We start from the raw sequence: 23,884 nt of genomic DNA on the forward strand, positions 1-23,884 counted from the left end.
CCAGCCCAGTTTCTTAAAGGGACAGCCACGAACACCACAGGCTGGGCGAACTTGGAGACCAGACAGTGTTCCGAAGAAAACGACGGTTCAGAGAATCCCGCTGAGTCAAACGTCCCGCTTCCAGGCACGCAGAGGCCTACGCACTAAACCCCCAGCTCACGACAAGGCTGTGTGTGTTGGCACAGGAAACACAAACAGGACTGTAGTATTACAAACACCACACAAGTGGCCATCGTTGCAACACTGCCTCTGCGGGAAAACGCGAGCTGTGGGGAGATGGCCCAGCGCACAGCCCCAGCAGGGCCCAAAGCTCTGGAGCACACAGGCGACCAGACACGGCCTCTGCCCCGACAGAGCGCGCCAACCAGAGGGCAAGGCAGCCTCCTGGGGCGCACAGCCATCACCGGGGCCACGGAGGCCAAGGGGGGGGCAGCCTTGGGCTGACTCATGGGAGAGAAACCGGGGTTTGCTGGGCAAATGGAAGAGGAAGGTGGGGAGCCTGAGGCAGGTCCAGAGCAAAGCCACCCGCTGGGCAGCACCCCCCACCCCCGTCCTGAGGCGCAGACACCCAGAAGTCACGGGAGGGCGGGGCTCCGCAGCAGAGCTAGGCGATCAGAGGGGATTTGACTAAAAACAGATTAGACTGGGCGGGAAAGGATTCAAAATTGAAGCCCAGACTTTTTAAGATGTATTTATTTATTTGAAAGGCAGAGTTAGAGAGAGCAGAGGCAAAGGCAAAGAGAGAGGTCAGTCTTCCATCTGCTGGTTCTCTCCCCAGTGGCTGCAACAGCTGGAGCTGCGCTGATCCGAAGCCAGGAGCCAGGAGCTTCTTCCGGGTCTCCCACGTGGGTGCAGGGGCCCAAGCACTTGGCCCATCCTCCACTGCTTTCCCAGGCCATAGCAGAGAGCTGGATCGGAAGTGGAGCAGCTGGGACTTGAATCAGCACCCATATGGGATGCCGGTGCTGCAGACGGCGGCTTTAACCCGCTGGGCCACAGCACCGGCCCCAACCCAGACTTGTTTGGGTGGCTACAGATTGGCCAGAGCTGCTGGTGGCCAGGCACAGCAGAGGACAGGCTGGAAAGGCATGGATGAGGTGGCCTGAGAGGACTCAGCGCTGCTGAGTGGACACTGAGAATAACCACGGCGTTTCCTGGCGCAGGCAGCGGGCACAGCTGCCCTTTGAGGGGACGAGGGACGCACAGGAAGTCCAGCTGCGAGCTCGCCTGCGTGCATAGCTCCGGTGACCCAGATGGAGACGTCTAACAAGAACACGGCCAAACACACGACGTGGATGTTCAGACAAATACATGTTTGTGTGCCTGGTGCCAGAGGTCCTGTGTGAATGCTTCCGTGTTCGGAGTTTGCACAACACAAATGCCGAGCTCCTACGATAGGCCAGGCACGGGCTGGGCAGAGGGGAGCCAGCCTCCTGGGGGATGCGAGGGTTGGCAGGCAAATCCAACAGCTCCCACACAGGGGGCACTAGCGAAACCGACAGAAGGGGGCGCCAAACCCAGAATGGGGTTGAGCAGGGGCTGGGGAAGGCGCAGGGAGACGGGGAGAGGGCCAGGACCCAAGGACCCAAGGACCCGAGGCGTCCACAGCCAGGAAGATGAACCCATCTCAGAAACAGCACGCGCTGCGGTGGGCGCCACAGGACAGCAGCTTGGGCCACAGCTCGGGGTGCGGCGGGCGCCACGGGACAGCAGCTTAGGCCACAGCTCGGGGCGCGGTGGGCGCCACGGGACAGCAGCTTGGGCCACAGATCCCGGCGTGGCGGGCGTCACGGGACAGCAGCTTGGGCCACAGCTCGGGGCGCCGCGTCGCACACTGGATGGCCCGGGTTCGAGTCTCCCATCTGTTTCAGGCCCAGAATCCTGCTCATGCGCTGAAGAGGCAGCAGATTCACGGCTCAAGTGCCTGGGTCCCCGCCACCCGCGTGGGAGACCCAGGCGGAGTCTGGTTCCCGGCTCAGGCGGACCCAACCCCGGCTGTGGCAGGCACTGGGGGAGCGAGCCAACAGCAGGAAGCTCGCTCGCTCGCTCTCTGCCTTGCAGATAAACACCAAGGAGAAAGCGTGTGGTCGGCAGCACTCGAGACAGAGGGAGACTTGTCCAGAGGAGAGCGCGCCTGCGCGGGGTGGGGGCGCGGCCTAGCCATCTCCTCCGCACCCCGCACACCGCAGTTTGCGCCGGGAAACGCTACGCAACCCCGGCTTCTCAACGCCCACTCTGGTGCACAGGGAAGGCGACTGCAGAGAGAAGTGCGGAGGCTGTGCGCGCAGATGGGAAACCAGGGCGGAAAAAGTGATTGAGACGTTCAGGGGTCAGCCCGGGAGGACACACAGCAGGGAGGGGCCGAGGCCGGCGCCCAGGCAAGCGCCTGGCTCTGCCCAGACGGACGAGACCGCACAGCTGCGAGTGTAGCCAGAGCCACCGCCTGCGCCCCTAGGGGGAACCCCAGTGTGTGCACAGGCAAGGGCAGAGGCGCCGTCAGCTCAGACAGGAAGCCTGGGGCTGAGAGCTGCAGCCCCTGGCTCTGAAGGAGCCGGCTCGGGGGCCGGAGGCTTCGGCTGGATTCGGCGCCAGGTGGTAGTGAGCCGGTGAGGGCCCAAGCCGACCACGCGGTTTACAGTGGAGACCGCGGTGTGCGCCCGGCCGAGGAAGCTTGTCCTGAACACCAGCAGGCAGGCAGCGCCGTGGCCAGGCGGGGCTGGTGCGCCCGCCGCGGCCAGGTCTGCTTCTTGCAGGCAGCGGGGAGTCGCGGTGGCCAGGCGGGGCTGGGGCGCCCCAGGCCAGGGGAGCCAAGGCTGGGACTCTGAAAGACAATGGCTGCTCCTCCCACCGTCTTTCAAACGCAAAGCCACTTTCTGTTTTACCACAATAGTTCAAAGTAGAAAGACAGGCGTCAACGCTGTTAAAGAGCTCTAGGAAAAAATTTTCCGGGTCCCGGGTCTCCCCAGGAACGAGGGGAGCTAAGACATCTCCAACGGAGGCACCAAGTTGCAACTCCCATCCGCCTGACGCAAGATCACACGCTTCAGGCCGCGCAAAATCACGTTAGCCCTGGCCACGTGCATCAGCTCAGGCTCCAAAAGCCAGATACACCTGGAAAAGTAGTAAAGGGGCCGGCGTGCGGAGCTACGCCAGGCCTGCGGCAACAGCATCCCACGTGGGCGCCGGTTCGAGTCCCGGCTGCGCCCCTCCGGTCCAGCTCTCCGCTGTGGCCTGGGAGGGCCGTGGGCGACGGCCCGGGTGCTTGCGCCCCTGCGCCCGCGTGGGAGACCCGGAAGCTTGGCCCTGCCGCCAGCTGGGGAGCGCGCCAGCGGCCGGAAGCCCCCTCTCTGGGAGATCAACAGAGCCCAGGAACCTTCCAGCCTGTTCTAGAACCGAGAGGGGCTCCGCGGGCAGGGCCGGCCCCCGCGTTCCCGCCCCACTTCACGGTGCGGGAGCGGAGCCGCGTCCACGGGGCCCGATGGGGACCGGATCACGGGGAGAGCCGGCCCCCGGGCCGTTTCTCCAGACCCGAAAACACCGCTCCCGCCCGCGACGTGGACGCCACGGGAGCCGCCACGCGAGGCCACGGCCCGCTCCCCCGGGGCCACCGCGGGCCCGGCGCCGCGCCCCACGAGCGGCCCCACCGCGAGGGACCCCGGGCGGAGAGGACGCCCCGCCGGCCGCGCCCCCACGCGCCGCGGCACGGCAGCGAGCACCCCCAGCAGCAGCTCCCGCCGGGCGGCAGCGTCCTCCGGCGCCGCCTCCTCCCCGCCGCCGCCGCCGGCTCCCCTCACAGAGCCGGGGCGCGGGGCGCGGGGCGCGGGGCGCGGGGCGCGGGGCCGGGGCGCGGGGCGCGGGGCGCGGGGCGCGGGGCGTGGGGCCGGGGCGCGGGGCGCGGGGGCGCCACGGCCGCGGCGCGCGGCGGGCCCGCCCTCCCGGCCCCGCCCCCTCGCTCGCCCCGCCCCCGGCGCCCGGCAGCCAATCGGAGGCCCGCGCACGTGACGAGCGCTGCCTGCGATGACTTCATCCCTGGTGTGGGATGACGTCAAATTCAAGATGGATGGAATCACAGCGGCAGCGGCGGCTGCGGCGCGCGCGAGCCGAGTGTGAGCGGAAAGGGGCCCGGCGTCTGCCTCGGGGCTGAAGAGCGGTGAGTAACCGTCACGCCTGTCGTTCCGGGAGAACGGCGGGGCCCCGTGGGAGGCTCCTGCCTCCCCGCAAAACGCGGCCTTTCCTGACGTAACTCTGAGGTGATTTCTCTCCGCTTTTTTCTTCACCAGCGGGTTGCGGGCGGCGGGCGTTTCTGCGCCTGCGCGGGGCCTGGGCGCTCACCGAGCATGCCCCGGGCTCCCACGTAGCCCAGTGTGCCTTCGCACTGCGCATGCCCCGTGCCCGCACTTGGCCTCGCCCTCGCCACTGCGCATGCGCCGTGCGCTGCCGGGCCTCGCCGCTCGCCGTGGCCGGGCTGCCCCGGGGGCGGCGGACGCGCTGCCCCGGGCTCGCGCCCCCCGCGCGGAGCCGTTGAAACGCCTCGCGGGAGGGGCGCGCGCCCGGGCGGAGGCGGGGGCGGCCCGGGGCGGCCGTCGGGCCCGCAGCGGCGAGCAGCGTGCCCGGAAGCGGGACGGCGGCCGGGGGCGCCCGCACCTGCAGCCGGTCCCGGAGCCCTCGGCCGCCCGCCCCTGCGCCCGGCGGGCGAGCATGACCGCCCGGCGCGCCCCCCGTGCCCTCCCCAGACCCCTCCCGCGGACGCCCTCCCAGACCCCGAAGCCCCCGTGTCCGACCCCTGGGGGCCGCAGCCCACCTGCTCGGCCGCCGGCCGCGTCTCCGCCGCCCCGCAGCCCCCGGCCCCCGTGTCCCGGCCTGTGCCCCTGGCTGCGCTCCGCAGCCCGCGTGCGGACGGCCATGCCTCGGTCGTAGCCGGCCCCGGCCCGCGGCCGCCGCGTGGTTCCGGGGAGCTGCACCCGAGCGGCGCGTTCGGAGGTGGGGGCTGGGGCCGGGGGCGGGGGCGGGGGGCCTGCCCGGCGCGGGAGTCGGACCTCGCCCAGCCTGGGGTCGGGTTTTTCCAGGCACCGCGGGCCTGGGCGGGCGTCTGGGCTACTGCACAGCCCGGCGGTTGGTGGTGCTGACCCTGAGTCATCGGGGGCCCGGGCCGCGTCTCCGACTCTGCCAAGGAGACGAGAGCGAGCGGATTGGTTGTAGGGAAATTTCTCCTTGAAAGTTTTTAATTTTTTTTTTTTTTTTTTTTTTTTTTTGAGAGGCAGGGTTAGGGACAGATCTCCCATCCACTGGTCACAGCCGGGGCCCTAGAACTCAGGGCCCCCACACGGGTGCAGGGGCCCAGGCACCTGGTGGCCTCTGCTGCTCTGCCCGGTGCCTTAGCAGGTGCTGGTCGGGATGTGGGCGGCCGGGACCCTCGCTCACCCACGTGGGATCCGGTGTGGCAGGAGCGGCGGAACCGCCGCGCCCCGGCCCTGGCCCCTGGACATTGTTCTTAGGTCCACTCACCCACGGCTATGGGTGCAGGCCGTCAGGTTGAACTCGACCCCTAAGTACGAGTGTGTAAAGGAATGGGGGCTGTAGGGATGGTACCGTGTGGTAGGGGACTGGATGTGACCTGGGAGGAGCCGTCTTAGCTGTCGCCAAAGCCTCGGGGCCTGTGGAAGAAGGGGGATTGACAGGTGGCCGCCAGTGGCTGGAGGGGACCAAGAAGAGAGGCCCGGAGGCCGGCAGCACACCAGGCCAAGCAGGGGGCACGCCGGACGTGTGGGGCGCCTGGAGGGCAGCGTGCAGTCGGCCCCGGAGCTGGAGCCCCGCGAGGTCTGTGACTGTGGGGTAGGCACTAAAGGCACACGGATCTCGTAGGAAAAGCTGCCCGGCGCGGTGCAGACGCAGCTCCGGCCCTTCAGCGGGAGGGTGGACGATGGCTCTGCCTGCCCAGCAGGTACCTGTCCGGCCTTGTGCCGGACGTTAGGGCTCCACAGGTGGAAACCAGAGCTCGCCGGGAATAACGGCGCCAGTGCCCAGAGGGACGGCGCAGGCATGTGCCGCTGGACGGTGATGTCACCGTCGCATGGACATCAGAGGGTGCCGACACGGAGCGGGACAGCCGCCGCCGTCTTCCTAGGGTGAGAGACGTGTGCCCGGGAGACTGCGCTGGGCCTGTGGATAGCGTGACACATGGTCAGCCCTGAGTTGCCTGCATCGTCCTGGGGAGGCGTAAACGGCTAACGCCGAAGGCAGGGAGCAGGCAACTCCTGGCGCGGGGCTCGGCTAACGGCGCAGGCAGGGAACAGGCAACTCTTGGCGCGGGGCTCGGGTGCAGGTTTGCTCCGTGTGCAGTGAGTACGGAGGAAGGAGGAAGGCTCGCGTGGCTGCCGCAGACCGGGCGGCTTTCACAGCAGATCCCGGGAGGTCCAGGGTGGACGGTGCGGGAAGGGCCCCGCCGTGTCGGGTCACGGCCCACCCTGAAGACTTGGTTCTGACTTCATTACCTCTTTAAAGATTTGGTCTGCAAGTGTGAGGCGCGAGGGATCAGGACCTGGACGTCTGAATGGGTGGGGCCGGCAGGTCAGCCCACAGCAGACGCTCCGTGCGCCGTGAACGGGGCGAATGTTTGCAGGAGCGGGGGTCGGAGGGGCTAGGACGGGCTGCAGGGGTGTCTCAGACAAGGCAACCAGCAGGGCATTGCCACAGGGGACACACGAGGGACGAAGAATTTTAGAGTCTGAAGCCAGATGGTTTGTGTTTCAACAAATTTTGCATTTTAGCTTAATGGAGACCTATTGCTTTTATTTTTTTAATTTTTAGATTTATTTATTTATTTGAAAGACCGTTACAGAGAGAGGGGCACAGAAAGATCCCCTTAGTTCACTCCTCAAGTGGCCCTAAGAGCCGGGGCCGGGCCAGGTGGAAGCCAGGAGCCGGGGTCTCTCTCCCACGCGGGTGCAGGGGCCCAAGCACGTGGGCATCTTCCACTGCTTTCCCAGGCGCTTTAGCAGGGAGCTGGATCGGAGGCGGAGCAGCCAGGACTTGAAGTGGCACCCGGATGGGACGCCAGCATTGCAGGCAGCTGCGTGGCCTGCTGTGCCGTAACGCCAGCCCGTTATTTTGTCTGGCTGAGGTCAGGGCTGACTCTTCATTCAAACCCTAGGTCTCAACTGAAATCTCGTCAGGGTGTCCTCGCCGTCCCCTCTGAATCCCTACTCCTGCAACCAGCCGGGCTCCCGCGGTGCCCCTCCAGGCGCTCCGCACAAACGGAAGCCAGCGGTTGACCTCACCAGGGAGCGGCGGGCCTGCTCTGTGTGAGCACGCCTGTGTTTGAGACACATCCAGCCATGCCTGCACATGGAGGCAGTAAATAAGCCGATTTACTGATGGTCATGGGTCACCCGAGCAGTGTTTGGGGCTCAGTCTGCCAGCGGGGGGCGGGATGGGGAGAGTGCGTCCCCGTGAGGGAGCTGGTTGAGTTCTTTAATAATGAGCAGAAACTGATTGGCTTCAGTAGAGACAGGAGTTTATTGTAAAGATACTGGCTGCTCTTGGAGTTTCAGGAGAAACTGTTAAAATGTATATATATGGGTCAGGAAGGACAAAAACCAAGCGGAGCCCAGCAATCTGTAGCAGGCAGTGTCGTGGGTTCAGGCGGTCACTCACTGTCTTCGCTCTCTCAGGAGCCCTCTGCCAGGGAGAGAGTCTGTAGTTGGCTTGGCTTAGTGTGTGCCTACCCCAGAGTGAAAACGGGACTGTCGCCGGGAAGAGCAGTGTCTGGGGCGGCCGGCAGAACCACAGCTCTGTGACCCGAGGGGCAGAATAGGGGCCGAGCCAGGTGACGGGGGGGCCGTTGGCTGGATGTGGCCGAGAATGCACCTCTGCACCAAGATCAAATCCCAGAGAGGGGCTGGAGATGGCGTGTGAGGCCGTAACGCGACTCTCCCCCAAGGGGTCACCTCAGCCAGCCTGGCTTTGAAATCCGAGGCTTTCAGATAAGTTCTGAGAACCGACTTGTACTGTCGAGAGCAAGATCAGATGGAGAGAGGTGCGGGCTCGGGGTGAGCTCTGTCCAAGCGTAGGCCTTAGGATTTCTACCACATGTTCTCCTGTTCCATGCACCCCTGTTTTCCCAGTGTCATGGTCAGGACTGTGTGAGCGGTCTACGACATTCCCAAGGACCAGCGTTCCCTGGGTTCAGTGTCAGGTTGATGTTTTGGACGTCAAGAGGCGTTTTCCTGCAGGATCTGTGAGGATGTCCTGGGCTAGTCCTGGAATCGGCTGACTCGTGCCTTAGCTCCCAGCCCAGCCCGGGTCTGCTGGGACTGTCTCGCCGTCCCTGTCTCGCTGCTCACTTCCTGCTGTCGTTCCTGGTGCCCCACTGTGCTCTGCTTCCTTCTTTCTGCAGAATGATCTGGATCCCAAAGCCACCCGCTGTCCCGTGTGCCCCACATCTTCCTCCCTGCAAGCAGAGAGCACTTAGGGGGAGTTAAACGTGTGAGGGAGCCCTGCCCCTTGGCGCGTGTGCAGAGGGACTGAAGGTGCCGTGGAGGGTTGTCTGCATGCAGCTGTCGAGGACTTCGCTTCTCAAGAGCGCTCTGGGGGCCTGAGGCCGCTTCTTTACTTGAAAGGGAGCAGGCAGAGATCTTCCATCTGCTGGCTCACTCCCCAGCTGGCTGTACAGCCGGAGCCGGGCCAGTCTGACGCCAGGAGCGTCGGAATTCCGTGTCTCCCACGTACGTGCAGGGGCCCAGGGCTTGGGCCGTCCTCCACTGCTCTCCCAGGTGCATTAGCAGGGAGCTGGACCAGCAGTGGAGCAGCCGGGACTCGAACTGATGCCCACATAGGATGCCAGCGTTGCAGGCGGCAGCTTTACCCACTACACCACGGCTGCAGCCCCGCCTCCAGGAGTTTTAAGCCCACCAAGATCAGATGAACATTTCAAAAAGTGGATGTGGTAGAGATTTGAGGATTAGAGCCTTTGACTACTGTAATTGTCAGGTAAATGATGGATCCCGTGTCTTCCCTCACGTCCTCACCAGTCACTCACCCACCCGTTCCCCACTGTGCTCCTAACGCGAGCGTTGTCACAGCCCTCTGCCTCCTTCATCATACTCCTGTCTGCTCTGTCCGGGAGTCTGAGCCGCTGGGGAGCAAGGCGGTCAGCTGGCTGTCCCCACCCAGTGCCGGCTGCGACCTGTGCAGGGCAGGGCACAGGAAGTAAGGAGGGAAGAAGTGCGCTTGCCCGGTGGGAGGGCTGCACACACCCAAGGCCTGCAAGCACGCTGCATCTCCTCGCAGAAGTGTCAGCCGTGGGTAGCGTTAGCCCCGAGTAACAGGTCAGGTCACCTGGCCCGTGAGAGGTTGCACACCCAGCCAGCGGCACAGCCGGGATCGGCGGCAAGTAGGCCGATGGGAGAGGCTGTTCCGTGGAACTGTACTGTCTTCCATGAATCCTGACCATAATGATGTCTCATTTTGGAATGCCAGGAGACAACATGAAATGGAGCTGCGGCAGAGTTTGGGAAATGTGTGCGAGAATTCCCGTGGTTAGTGGGACGCCCTGTTCCAGATTCTGATTTTCCTATGCGGTTTTTGCTCAGCTTTTCCTGCAGCTCAAACAGGCCGTTTGTGCGCACTTCACCCATGTTTCCACGAGCCCCAAGGTTTTCCCGCTGCGACTTCAGTGGCAGAAATCCTGCAGCGATGGGTCGGGTCGAGACGAGCAGTGGGAAGGGAGTGGGCCGGAGACAGCAGCAGCGGTCCGTGCAGCCCGGCTTAGGAGGACTGGACTTGGGCTTTTTCTGCGTCTTGATGATGGAGAAGTGTGATGCTTTCAGTAGAAACCATGCTTTGGATTGTGAGCCTGGCCCTCTTCCGGGTTAGCACTACGTGGTTGTCGTCCCTGATGCTGGCATCACCCCGCGGTCACCAGGGAGACCCCTGACGCTATGCGGGGTGGCCGGTGGGTTACATGGACGTGTACTACGGGTCTTTTATCTGGACACAACCCTGTTGTGAGTTAGGGGGCATCTCTATTTGTGCACGAGAGGCACTGTCTTCTGAGGTTTTCATAGTTAGAATGTGCAGTTTGATGTGCCAGCAGATTTATTCTGTCTGGATCAGGAAAATACGTTAATACACCGAGCAACAAAGCAGGCCTAATCCGAGTCCTGAGTAGTAGAGGAGTAGAAAGGTTTGGGGATTCCGTCTACACCCGCCAGCCGCGGGGCTCTGCTAGGCTGCTCACAGCGTGCGGCTGTTAGCTTTTATTATGTTCAGGTTAAATGCGATGCACATATCTACTGTTGTTTCCAAGATTTAATAATCAAAGGTGTAAAAACAAGGATCTTTTTCTTTAAATTTATTTGTTTGAAAGGCAAAGTTAGAGAGAGATAGGTCACCCACCCTCTGGTTCACTCCCCAGATGGCCAGGACTGGGCCAGGCCAAAGCCAGGACTCCATCCAGATCTCCCACGTGGGTGCAGGGGCCCCAGCACTTGGGCCCCTACTGCTGCTTTCCCAGGCACATCAGCAGGGAGCTGGATCAGAAATGGAGCAGCTGGACTCAAACCAACACTCAGGGGTGCTGGCACTATAGGCAGCACACACGCCTGCCCAGGTGTTACTCAGAGACAGGGAGCGCGTTCATTGGAGGAGAGCGTGAAGACGGAAGCCGTCCCAGAGGATGAAGAAGTAGGAGAACGATGCTCCTCGGCGCAGGTGCAGGTGACTGGCACGGTGTGTGCTCCTCCGCGCAGGTGCAGGTGACTGGCACAGTGTGCTCCACGTTGCTCCTCGGCGCAGGTGCAGGTGACTGGCACAGTGTGTGCTCCTCGGCGCAGGTGCAGGTGACTGGCACAGTGTGTGCTCCTCGGCGCAGGTGCAGGTGACTGGCACGGTGTGCGCTCCCTGTTGAGGAACATAGCAAATCTCACGTCCCTCAGCCGGCCGGTGGGTGCCTTGGCTTGGGCTCCCCCAAGAGCAGCCTGAGACGGGCGTGCAGATGCGGGTGTTTAGGTGGGATCCCGGGGAGCAGGAAAGGGTGCCCGTAAGAGCAGGGTGCGTTCCCTGCAGGTTTCTGCTCGCGTCCAGGATACCAGAACGAACTCAGGAGAGCAGTCTGACCCCCGGGCTTGTCTGCCAAGCCCCTCTCCATGTAGGACGTCCTCCAGTTACCCTGGCAGAATGGAGCTGTCCCTAACTCCTCCCCTTCTCCTACCTGCTGGCCCTCCATGAGGAATCCCATGACTGCCTTTGCCCCCACCTGGGCTGGCCGCCATCATCCCTCACCTGGGTCATTGCGTAGACTTCTGACCTCCTGTGGTTTCCACCCTTGCGCCATCCTCCTTGGTGTGTTCTCAACAACATGGCCAGACTCATGCCTTTACAGTGTGACAAGGGGCTTTGTCACTGCACTGCCCAGAATCTTCCGGCGGCTGCCTGTTTGTCACGTAGCGAAAAGCCAAGTCTTCTGGGGGCCCCGCCAGCCCTACACAGTCTGTCTCATCGGTCCTTGGTCTTCGACGCTCCGCAGCTCCTGGCCCACCCCACTGTCCACCCTGCTGTCCCGGCTCTCCCTCTGCTGTGATCATTCTCCATTATCCTCAGGACCCATCCTTTCCACCTGCAGGTCTCCTCAGGGGCCGCTCGTTGAGTGAATGAATGAATGAGGATTTCCTGGCGGCGTTGGTTGTGTGTTGTGGGTGCTGAGTAAGTAAGTGACTGCCTGACTGCTCTCGGTGGCGTCCTGTGGGAACCGATTATCTGTACTTTACGGTGGGGAAAACCGAGGCTCCAGAGTGGCAGCCCCCGCCCCCGAGGTTGACTGTAGTTAACATCCCAGAGGTGCAGCTTGCGTGTGGACAGACGTGTCACAAGCCTGTAGGCAGCCTCGCCACGCTGGATGCATCCTGAGGTTTCCGTGCTGTCCTAGTTGCTGTACTATTTTTTTTAATTACTGGTTTCAAGCCACAAGGTCGAGTTTAGGAACTCCTTTTGACAAATACGAGTCCAACCTTCGGTTCTGCATCTGTTGCATTTCCCTGTGGCAGCATCGGAACTAGCTCTCCCCAAAATAATTAGTGCCGCAAGCTACTGAGACCCTGCTCCGTCAGTACCAGCAGCGTCTGGGCGCTGGGAAGGCGCTAAGGATGGCAAGGCTGCCTTCCATTCCAAAGAAAGTAGAGTCGAAGGAAGGGGAGGGGCCTGTCAAGTGACTGCAGATAGAGTAATTGGGATTTACTCAGAAGGAAAGTGTAGGCCGGAGTGACCAGCAGCCTGGGACCGTCTGGCAAGGCCGTTGTTTGTCACTGGTTGACGAGCAGCATCGTGCCTCAGTTAGTGCCTCGACAGGGAGTGGCTTACAGACCCCACACGCTGCTGGGTCACTCAGGGCTCCTGCAGACTGCCTGTCCCACACGCCGCTGGGTCACCCAGGGCACCTGCAGACTGCCTGTCCCACACGCCGCTGGGTCACCCAGGGCACCTGCAGACTGCCTGTCCCACACGCCGCTGGGTCACCCAGGGCACCTGCAGACTGCCTGTCCCACACGCCGCTGGGTTATTCAGGGCACCTGCAGACTGCCTGTCCCACACGCCGCTGGGTTATTCAGGGCACCTGCAGACTGCCTGTCCCACACGACGCTGGGTCACCCAGGGCACCTGCAGACTGCCTGTCCCACATGCCGCTGGGTTACTCAGGGCACCTGCAGACTGCCTGTCCCACACGCCGCTGGGTCACCCAGGGCACCTGCAGACTGCTCTGTCCGGCCTGCAGGCCGAGGTGACTAGCACGCGCTCCTGAGGCCAGGGGAGAAGCTGCAGAGGTCTGGGCCGAGGCTGTTTGGCTACAGCTTGCTTTCTGGAGACTGTCAAAACTGCCCTAAATATCCCTGGTTGCTTGGGACTACTTCAGTTTGAAAATGAGTGTCATGATAAGTCAGCCCAGGAGAGGAGGTGTGGGTGCAGTGGGAGCCGGCGTGGAGGGGTGGATAAGGAGGGGGCCTTGTCTGTGGAGTGGAGAGCGCGGGGAGTGTGAGCACCCTGCTGTGCTCTGCACAGAGCACCTGTCAGTCCTGCAGCTCCTGAAAGTCCTCGCACAGCGCCTGTTGAGTGGACGCTAGCCCATCTCAGCAGCAGCCCTGCGAGGGGGCACAGCTGCTGTTCCCACTTTACACAAGGGACCCGCCACGCGGAGGAGCCGGCAGCCACGCCAGGTCCCTCAGCCCGCGAGGGAGGAGCCGCGCCTCAGCCCCAGCGTCTGGCACCAGAACTCGCACTCGCCATCGAGGCCTCGCGTCTGGTTTCGTAGTTGCAGAGGATTTCAGTGACATCCCAGTTCAGAGCCTTCACTGGAGGCGGAGCCCTGTCCAAGCTTCCTTCATGCTGCTGTGGGCCTCGCAAGGTGACTAGCACAGCAGACAGAACACACCTTTTTATCCTGAGGGCTTCTACCCTTGGTCAGGGTTTGAGTTACTGGTAATCGATGACATTTTCTTTTGTTGTTGTTCTTCCTGAGCTTTATATATTGAAAGCAGAGGGACAGAAAGACGAGAGATCTTCGTATCGGGTCCCCTCCCCAAATGCCCACCACAGCCAGGGCCGTGCCAGGCTGAAGCCAGCAGCCCAGAGCTGTCTTGGTCTCCCGGCATGTGTGACAGGGACCTAATCACTGAAGCCACTCTTGGCTGTGAACATGGTGCCGTCAGAGCTGGGATCCAGAGCGGGCTGGGACTCCCCTGTGGGACGGGGTGTCCCGAGCAACATCTTCACCAATGCACCGAACAGTTCTTACGTGTTTCTAAAGGTCTGACAAGACCCCCGCTTTGCTATCTACTGTTGATGAGTAATGTTATGTTTAAGTGTATGCACTAATAAAACAATTTTCTCTCAATTATAGACTTTAGGGGTTTTGATAATTCATATTTATTCTCTGAATTAATAGGAATATAACCAAGAATCGAGTTAATAAGGACCCTAATAATAAACGTTTCTTTTCATTTTAATTTTTTAAAAAAACATTTATTTATCTGAGAGGTAGAGTTACACACAGTGAGAGGGAGAGACAGAGAGAGAGGTCTTCTTCCGTTGGCTCACTCCCCACATGGCCGCAATGGCCAGAGCTGCACTGATCCGAAGCCAGGAGCCAGGTGCTTCTTCCCGGTCTCTCATGCGGGTGCAGGGCTCAAGCACTTGGCCCATCTTCCGCTGCTTTCCCAGGCCACAGCAGAGAGCTGGATTGGAAGAGGAGCAGCTGGGACTCGAACCGGCACCCACATGGGATGCCGGCGCCGTAGGCAGAGGACTAACCTGCACCACAGCGCTGGCCTCTTGTTTTAATTTGTACTTATTTTATTTGAGAGGCAAAAGGACAGGTAGCTTCTATCATTGGTTCACACTTCAAGTGCTTGTAGTGCCTGGAGCTGGGCCAGGCTGAAGCCAGCAGCTTGGAACACAACCCGGGTCTCCCTGTGGGTGGCAGGGACCCAGCCAAGTCCTAGAGCCTTCACCTGCTGCCTCCCAGAGCACGCACGAGCAGGGAGCTGGTGTTGAGACTGAAGCCAGGACTCAAACCCAGGCACTCACAGGTGAGATGCCAGCACCTCGGCCAGTGTCTTAACGCTACACCAAACGCCAGTCCCATAAATTTCTCTCTCTCTCTTTTTTTTTTAAATATATTTATTTCATGTAGAATGACAGAGGCAGGGGAGAGAGAGATCTTCTCTAACTGCGGGTTCACTCTGCAAGTGACCACAACCATCGGGCTAGGCCAGACCAAAGCCAGGAGCTGGGAACGCCGCCTGGTCTCCCGCACGGGTGTCGGGGCACAGGCACCTGGGCCATCCTCAGCTGCCTTCTCGGGCACGTTAGCAGGAAGCTGGATCAGAAGTGGAGCAGCCGGGACTGGAGCCAGCGCCCACATGGGATGCCAGCATCGAAGGCAGCAGCTCAACCTGCTGCTCCGTAGCACCAGCCCCTAAACCTTTGTTTTCAAATATTTCTAACAATTTCTAACAGCTTTTTTGATATAAAAATGCCTCTGTTGACTGGCGGTGCGACTTACTAGGCTAATCCTCCGCCTGCAGCGCCGGCACACCGGGTTCTAGTCCCGGTCAGGGCGCCGGATTCTGTCCCGGTTGCCCCTCTTCCAGGCCAGCTCTCTGCTGTGGCCCGAGTGCAGTGGAGGATGGCCCAGGTGCTTGGGCCCTGCACCCCATGGGAGACCAGGAGAAGCACCTGGCTCCTGCCATCGGATCGGCGCGGTGCGCCGGCCGCGGCGGCCATTGGAGGGTGAACCAACGGCAAAGGAAGACCTTTCTCTCTGTCCTCTCCCTCACTGTCCACTCTGCCTGTCAAAAAAAAAAAAAAAAATGCCTCTGTTACAGTTCTTAGTTTACAGTTCTGCAGCTTTAATGCTGAATGAGGCATTTGAACCCTGAGACTTGTTACTTTATGTTTTCACAATTATTTAAACAAGAGTGTTCATCTGCAAACTTTGTGTCAGCCTAGTATTGGCTCCTGGGGAACAAGAAACTAGCTGATGCCTCCTGGCCCGGGGGCGCCCCCTGCGGCGCGGAGCCTTGACCGCTGCTCCTTGTGTCTTTCAGACGGGCGTGCGATGGAGGGGCTGCTGCACTACATCAACCCGGCGCACGCCATCTCCCTCCTGAGCGCCCTCAACGAGGAGCGCCTCAAGGGGCAGCTGTGCGACGTGCTGCTCATCGTGGGCGACCAGAAGTTCCGCGCGCACAAGAACGTGCTGGCCGCCAGCAGCGAGTACTTCCAGAGTTTATTCACCAACAAGGAGAACGAGGCGCAGACCGTGTTCCAGCTCGACTTCTGCGAGCCAGATGCTTTCGACAACGTGCTGAACTACATCTACTCCTCCTCGCTGTTCGTGGAGAAGAGCAGCCTCGCCGCCGTGCAGGAGCTGGGCTACAGCCTGGGGATCTCCTTCCTGACCAACATCGTTTCCAAGACCCCTCACGCCCCCTTCCCGGCGCGTCCCAACAGGAGGAAGGCGTTCGCGGACGACGACGAGAACAGTTCTCAGAAGAGAAGTGTCATCGTTTGTCAGAGCAGGAACGACGCACCAGGAAAAGCCGCCGGGCAGAACCAGCCGGACCTCGGCCAGGGTTCCCGGCCCTCCGCCAGCGCGCCGGGGAAGGCCAGCGCCGGGAAGCCACACGCGCCAAAGCCCGCCGAGCAGATCCACAGCTTGGCATTCACGGAGAAGACCTGGCCCAAAGATAGCTGTGTGGGGCCGGCCAAGGCTCCCGAGCAGCCCGGCTCCCTGGCGGACGCTACCAGGAGCGGTCTGGGGAAGAGGAACGCGGCGCTGCCTTCCAAGCCACCCCCGGACAGGGACGGCGCCGATGAGAAGGTGGGCGCGGGCGCGCAGCTTCCCAAAGGGAAAGCCATAGAGCTGGCTCTGAGGAGACCGCGGCCGCCTGTCCTGGCCCTCCGCAGCGCGTCCGAGACCCCCTACCTGGTAAAGGAAACTAACCAGGGCGGCGGCCAGGGCGAGGACAGAAACCTGCTGTACTACTCCAAGCTGGGCCTGGTGATCCCCTCCGGCACGCCGCGGCCCGCCAACCAGAGCGTCGACAGGAGCGGCCCGCTGGTCAAGAGCCTGCTGCGACGGTCCCTGTCGATGGACAGCCAGGTTCCCGTCTACTCGCCCTCCATAGAGCTGAAGTCCCCCCAGGGAGCACCCGTGCTGTCCGGCGACGCAGCAGGGGGTGTCTTCTGCGCGTTGTCGCAGAAGTCGTCTTCGAGAGACGGCGGCGAGAAGCCGGCCCTGGACGACAGGCCTCCGGTGCTGCAGCCCCACCGCCTCCGGTCCTTCAGCGCCTCGCAGTCCACGGACAGGGAGGGGGCCTCCCCCGTGTCGGAGGTGCGCATAAAGACAGAGCCCAGCAGCCCGCTCTCGGAGCCCTCGGACATCATCCGGGTCACCGTGGGGGACGCCGCCGCGGCCGCAGCCTCGTCGTCGCCGCTGGTCACGAGAGACCTGCCTGTCAAAACAGAAGACGACGTTAAGGACATGAGCAGGCTCCCGGCCAAGAGGAGGTTCCAGGCGGACAGGCGGCTGCCCCCCAAGAAGCCCAGGGCGAGCGAGCATGGGTCGCCGGTGCCGGACGATCACTTCGAGGAGGGCTCGAGCCCCACCCTCCTCAACGCCGATCATTTTCCAGATTCTGATTTGAATAAAGACGAATTTGGTGAGTTGGAGGGGACGAGACCAAACAGAAAGTTTAAGTGCAAACACTGCCTTAAGATCTTTAGGTCAACGGCGGGCCTCCACCGCCACACTAACATGTACCATAACCCAGAGAAGCCCTACGCTTGTGACATCTGTCACAAGAGGTTTCACACCAACTTCAAAGTCTGGACACACTGTCAGACCCAACACGGCATAGTGAAGAACCCGTCACCAGCCGCGAGCTCCCACGCGGTCTTGGATGAGAAATTCCAGAGAAAGCTGATTGACATAGTGAGGGAGAGAGAGATTAAGAAGGCGCTGGTGCTTAGGCTGAGGCGCGGCAAGCCCGGGCTCCCGGGCCAGAGTAGCGCGCAGGCGCAGCAAGGCATCAAGAGGAACTTGCGGTCGCGGGCCAAAGGAGCACACACTTGCACTCCCTGTGGAAAAGCCTTCCGCTTTCTCTCGCAATTTAAGCAGCACATAAAAAGGCACCCGGGAGAGAAACCCCCAGGAGTCAATAAAGCGGTTAAGCCAGAAGCGCAGGCTCCTCTCGCCAGCCCGGTAGAGAACAAGGAGGTTTTCCAGTGCCGCCTCTGTAATGCTAAGCTCTCTTCTCTCGTAGAGCAAGGAAGCCACGAGCGCTCGTGCCGGAACGCCACCGTGTGCCCCTACTGCAGCCTCAGGTTCTTTTCGCCCGAGCTGAAGCAGGAGCACGAGGACAGGTGCGAGTACCGGAAGCTGACCTGCCTGGAGTGCATGCGCACCTTCAAGTCCTCCTTCAGCATCTGGCGGCACCAGGTGGAGGTGCACAACCAGAACAGCATGGCCCCCTGCGAGAACTCCCCCTTGCCCGCCCTGGACCACGACGGCGAAGCCACTGGCGCCTCCAGGCCCCAGCCCCCGCCCGAGCCCAGCAAGGGGAACCACGTGGCCGCCGCCAAGGACGACAGCGTGTTCAGTGACTCCTCGGAGCAGGTCAACTTCGACTCGGAGGATTCCGCCTGCCTCCCCGAAGACCTCAGCCTTTGCAAGCAGCTGAAAATCCAAGTCAAAGAGGAGCCCGCGCCCGAGGCCGAGGACGCGGCGCCCGAGGCCAGCCCCGCCCCCCGGGAGGCGGCCGCCAGCAAGGACGCGGGCTTGTGGCCCTGCGAGAAGTGCGGCAAGACGTTCACCGTGCACAAGCAGCTGGAGCGGCACCAGGAGCTGCTGTGCTCCGTGAAGCCGTTCATCTGCCACGTGTGCCACAAAGCGTTCCGCACGAATTTCCGGCTCTGGAGTCACTTCCAGTCCCACATGTCTCAGGCGACAGAGGAGTCGGCGCACAAGGAATCGGAAGCAGCGTGCCCCATTCCCACGAACTCGCCCTCGCCCCCGCCTCTACCCCCAGCCCTGCCCAAGATCCAGCCCCTGGAGCCTGACAGCCCCACGGGCCTGTCCGAAAACCCCACTCCGGCCACGGACAAACTGTTTGCACCCCAGGAATCGGACACCCTCTTTTACCACGCCCCGCCCCTCTCGGCCATCACATTCAAGAGGCAGTTTATGTGCAAACTCTGCCACAGGACTTTCAAAACCGCATTCAGTCTTTGGAGTCACGAACAAACACACAATTGAAAGATCAGCGCTCGCTCCTGGTTACGAAACGGGAGGCCCTCTCCAGAGGTCACCTGAGTTGTGAAATGTGTCATGAGAAACAAACAAAATATTTTTCAAAAAAGTAACAAGGGTTGGAAATTGTTATGCTTGAATTTTAAGTTTGAGATAAAATTGGTGTTCATTAGTACTGTCCTTACTCAACTTTAGAATAAATATACTGTGGTTCCAGACCTTACAGTAACAAGATAGTTTGATTTCGTTATCGTTGAAGTTGGATTACTTGGTTGTTTGCATGGTTGCTCATTCCAAGGTGTCAGTATAATCATTTAATTGAGGTTTCTGGTTTCTCTTTTCTTTTTTCTTTTTTTTTTTTTTTTTTTACTGATTTGTAACTAATGGAAAGCTGTCAAAGAATTTCTTCTTTTGATGATTCCAACACCCAAGTCCTGGCAAATCGCAGCCACGTGCTCAAGCCCACAGCTGTATCAGGAAGTGGGGCAGTGTGCTGTCTGGATTTAGATCTTAGAACACTTTAGCAATAAAAAGATGATAAAACCTCAACTTTAATAAGTTATCCTGACACTTGATAAAAAATATTTGGTATTTTGTGGTCATGTAGATCTTTTGTATGAAAATTGTAAAACTTTAAATCAGCAATAGTAACACTTTAGATTTTTACAAAATGGCAGAACTTGCTCTCAGCCACCTGACGTAAGGCGCGAGGGCCAGACCTGAGGGAAGCTGGGAAGTGGGAGGATCGCGGAGTCCACCTGTGGCCTCGGCGAGCGCGGGACGCCCGCCGTCGGGGTCGGCCAGCCCAGGCGCAGACCCTCGGAGGGCCTCTGGTTTCCTCTGATTTGAAGCTGTCACACACCGAAAACCCCGAGTGCAGCTGGCGCAGAGGCTAGCCGACGTGTGGCACTGGTTTGAGCGACAGACGAGGTCAGGGCCATCCACAGGCAGATCCCCCCACAGGAGACCCCTTGTCTTGCCTCTGTCCTGTGCGGTCATCTCTGGCGGGACTTGTGGGAGTCTACGGTTACTGTGCCGCTCCGTCCCTGTTCAGTGTCTCGTGAACGTGAGCTACCAAGGGTCCAGCGTTAGTTTTTGCTACTTTTGGCCCACAGGGTTTGGGCTCTTTTGTTCCCCTTTCTCCTGTTCTGTATAAGTTGCCACTGAACGCCGTGCCGTAGGTCTTACCCAAAGTTCCATGCGGTGTTGGGAAAGGCAACCTTTGATTTCACCGTATGGGGGGAGTTAGAGATGTGAAAGAAATTGTGAAGCCACAGTCGTCTAAGGTCGTGATCCCAATTAAAACTTCAGTTTTCTAAGTCTCTTACAAGCTGGTCTTTCAGATAGAAAAATGAGCCCCGTGCTGTGGTCGCCCCGAGTCTGTGCTTGAGACGAGCGCTCTGCCCGCAGTCGGGTGCCCACGTCCACGCCAGCGGGGGGACAGGGGCTGAAGAAGGAGCATTCGCATGAAATACTAATTGACTCTGTGCGGTACAGAAATGCTATGTGAAATTTTCCTTTTATTCTTTCGCTTGGGGAAAAAAAATCCCAAAGTACTTTAGTAGTTACTGTTTTGTTCTTCGTTGGGAAAAGGAAAATAAAACGAGATTCAGTTACTGATTGTTTCCTGAGGAGATCATGCATCTTAGAGTGAGACCAGGGGAACGCGTGGCGTCTCTCACCTGGACGTCTTGGTAGCTGTCACTGCTTCAAAAAGAGACGTTTCCCTCAGTAGCGCATGTGTGGCGTGAGAGCAGCCATGATGATTCCGTGACACCTACTGTCTTGGCTTTGTAAACTCACTATCCTAGGACTTGAACCTTTATTCTACACTTTTGAAGATTTTTTTAAGAATAGTGCTGTTAATCAGTAAAAAAAAATATTTTTGATCTAAATATAGACTGCATAACATGTTAGATTTAAACAGTTACCAGTGTTCCGTATTCACCTTTTTGTCTAGGCAGGAAATAGAAGATTTCAACTAAAATTTTGAACCAAAAACATTTATACCGCAGTTCTGGGTTTTCTATTACTTTTTATACTGTACCTTAAAAAGCAGTAGGCTGAAAGAGTTTATTTTGGTGGTCAAAAAAATAAAATATGCTTCTACTCGTGTAAACTATTTTAAATGTTGCGAAGTAGAATGATAAAAGACACATTAGTTGTTTTATTCAGTCAGAGAGTGTTGACTGCCTGTAGGCAGGCGTTGGCCTTTTCTTACCGGAGCTCCGTGGCTGGGGGAGACACTCTGGGGGACGTTTTTCCCGACTGTAATTAATTTCTGGATGTGTAGAAAGCGCACTGTTCCTTGTAAGTATTGAGGATGCCTGCTTTTTTATGCAGTTGTGGAAAGAATGTAAAATGTTTTAATATATTCTTTGTTAATCTAAAAATCTTACGGAGTCATTTTCTTTATGTGGGGGCGGGGGATCACAGGAAACGTGAGATAACCAACACCGCGACCTCTAGGCTGTCCTGGTGCAGGCTGGAGCGCCCAGTGTTCACTTTAAACTGGTTGGAGTTGGCCTGCGTTTGTCACTTTGCCAGAACCGTTCAGTGACTTGTTTGCGTTTGTGGAGAGGTGAGCGTGACTCCTGGGTGTTCGGGGTGGATCGTTTGTTTTTCCCCTCCTCTGTGAAAATTGGTCCTCGGCGCCCTCAGAGCCACACGTGGCCCCCACTGGTGCTGGGGAGAGCAGCGGCTGCCGGCGAGACCGAGGGAGGGCTCGGTCAGCGCGGCAGAGAAGCAGCAGAACCAAAGTTGGCCTTTGTTGCGTGTGTGTGTGTGTGTGTGTGTGCACGTCATAACCTGGAACTTCTTATGAAGTAAGATTACCCAGATTTTCTTAGTACAAAAACTATTCATCATTCCTAACATTTCACTTTGAATGGTCTGGTCAGCCATGACTGGAATATTACAAATCAGCCCCCCAGTCCGAGGCCTCTGAGGTCGGAAGGCGGTGTTGGCGAGAATGACGCCTGAAGTGTCCTGTAACACTGGCTACCGAGCTTGAGTTTCTCGCGCAGGTTTTCCCCTCCCCCGTGGCTTCCGCACTTTAAGACACTTGGGTGTTTGTGCAATTCCCAGGCGCCCCCCGGCCCCGCCACGACGGGGAGAATCCGCGTCTGGGTTCTGGGGGGGGGAGAAAAATGCGGTAACGGCAGGGTGTTCAGATTCCTTCAGAAGCAGTCATTTGGGAACCAAAGTGTTTTACTGTAACAGGTGAACTCAGGGCTCCGGGTTCTGTGCTGCCCAGGCTCCCCACAAAGCCCTCCGTGGTTCATACGAGTTGTCATTTCTTACTGACCTTAATCCAAGACTTTGCAGTTTTCCACCGAGTACGTATTTGTTGTGACAAATGAGTGGTTTTATAACTGTTTTGTCATCCTATGCCTTAGCGGAGTCCGTTCAGTGTTACTTAGGGATGAGCGCTTTTGGACTCGCTGGTTCGTGGTGCGGTGGGATTTCTATTGGAAGTTAATCCATGGCTTGCTTGTACCCGATTCTGTTTTCCGTTTACTTTGCTTAACCTTAACTGAGGCGATTGGAGTCAATAAATTTGTACTGTATTTTGCTTCGCGTCGTGGTCTCGTTGCTGTGCTCTGCACCTGGGTGGTGAGGTGGGCAGGGCCCCTCTGTGCTCCTCCTCTGAGACAGGCAGGGGCCACGCTGCCTCTCGAGTGGAGTTCGTACGGAGCCTTTGGTTACTTGGTCACCACAAGTACAGGGCGAAGTGGAATTAAAAGATAAGTTTATTTCAGTGCAAAAGCTGTGAAATCCATCAACTTTTTGAAGCGCCCTGTATGTGGTCATTAAAGCCACACGAGTAGCCACCTTGGCTTATGTGCCTTTAATTATGTTCAACCGAATGGTGGGTCTTTGGGGGAGGGGTTTCTCCTTTTGTCTTTTTTTAAGAGCGATCTTCCATCTTGCTGGTTTGCTCACCAAATGGCCACAGGGGCTGGGGCCAGGCCGGGCTGGGACTTGGGCCATCGCTCACTGCTTCCCCAGGTGCGTCAGCTGGGAGCTGGATTGGAAGCAGATGGAAGATTCTCTTTCTCAATTTTTTTAAAGATGTATTTATTTGAAAGGCAGAGTCAGATCTTCATCCGCCGGTTCACTCCTCAAGTGGCTGCAACAGCCAGGGTTGGGCCCGGCTGAAGCCAGGAGCTTCGTCCCGGTCTCCACGTGGGCCTTTGGCTCCAGGAAGTGAGCAGCCGGGACTCCCGTGTGGGCTGCCAACACTGCTGGTGGCGGTGTAGCCTGCTGTCCCACAGCGCCAGCCCCGGTCAGCCGGTCACTGCAGTAGCTGATCCAGCCATCTCTGAAGCGGGGTGGGGGGGTTTACTGTGGGTCAGGGGCCCCCACTGGTTTGGCAGCTGCTGGTGGCAGCCTTGCTGGCCACATCCCCAGGTGGTGTTGGGCCTCTCCATGGCAAGAAGGAGCAGGTGCATCTCCTTATATAAAAGCCACCAGGACTGATCCTGGGCCCCACGCTGGCAGCCTAACCCGGTATCACTTCCCACCGGCTGCAGCTTCAATCCCCAATGCCCCACTGCCACGATGAACTCCAGCCTTTTAACACCCCCGACACAAGGCTGGGGACCAGACCCTCAGTACACGGCTGCCCCCTTCCCTGTTCCTCTCTCGACTCGGTCAGCCTAGAAACTTGGCGCTCACTGCCTTGAGAAGTTAGGAGGCAGTTCAGCAGTCCTTCCATGGTGTGGCCCTCGCTGGGGTGTGTAGGGTGCCTCCTGGTGCCTGGACTGAAGCTGTGCACTTGGGGACCGGACTGCTACTGTGGGGGGCACTCGCACCTGTGGGGCCTGGGATGGACAATGGCCTGAAGCGTTTGCCTAGGGCGACTTCCAGGTTTCGCCGCCTGGCGCCGTGCTGTGCCCCCGCTGCGGCTGATGGACATTTGGGGAGGAGACACAGTGTAAAGTCTTCCTCACCGCTCGCTCACCCGCTGATTTCTGCCTCCTCGGGTGTTTCTGGCCTGAATTACTCTTGTTGCTGTTAAATGGCGATTTTCCGAGGCCACACTGCTAGTCCCGTGCACCTGTGCGCTTGCTTGTGTGC

General features: G+C 59.3%; 1 protein-coding gene across 8 annotated transcripts; it reads left to right on the top strand.

Moving 5' to 3' along the window:
* Window positions 1-3,999: 3,999 nt before the first annotated feature.
* Window positions 4,000-22,376, top strand: ZBTB21 (zinc finger and BTB domain containing 21). Of its 8 annotated transcripts, none has more exons than XM_070073129.1 (3): window positions 4,025-4,150; window positions 13,170-13,393; window positions 15,597-22,376. In XM_070073129.1, the coding sequence occupies exons 2-3, from the start codon at window positions 13,372-13,374 to the stop codon at window positions 18,806-18,808; spliced, it is 3,234 nt and encodes a 1,077-aa protein (XP_069929230.1). In that variant the 5' UTR covers window positions 4,025-4,150; window positions 13,170-13,371; the 3' UTR covers window positions 18,809-22,376. The 8 variants fall into 8 exon arrangements, with proteins under 8 accessions (XP_069929232.1, XP_069929230.1, XP_069929233.1 ...); XM_070073128.1 differs by lacking the exon at window positions 4,025-4,150 and adding an exon at window positions 4,275-10,710 and having other exon boundaries at window positions 10,871-13,393; XM_051830714.2 differs by lacking the exon at window positions 4,025-4,150 and having other exon boundaries at window positions 4,277-13,393; window positions 15,597-17,213; window positions 17,817-22,376.
* Window positions 22,377-23,884: the final 1,508 nt, after the last annotated feature.

The sequence above is a fragment of the Oryctolagus cuniculus genome, chromosome 4 (assembly GCF_964237555.1).
Source record: "Oryctolagus cuniculus chromosome 4, mOryCun1.1, whole genome shotgun sequence".
Taxonomy (NCBI): domain Eukaryota; kingdom Metazoa; phylum Chordata; class Mammalia; order Lagomorpha; family Leporidae; genus Oryctolagus; species Oryctolagus cuniculus.

Excerpts from the sequence above, each read along its gene's own strand:
- ZBTB21 (XM_070073129.1), top strand. The coding sequence starts at position 13,372 with ATGCTGCTGTGGGCCTCGCAAG. Across the intron at positions 13,394-15,596 it reads GCTGCTGTGGGCCTCGCAAG|ACGGGCGTGCGATGGAGGGG; the intron begins GTGACTAGCACA and ends TGTGTCTTTCAG.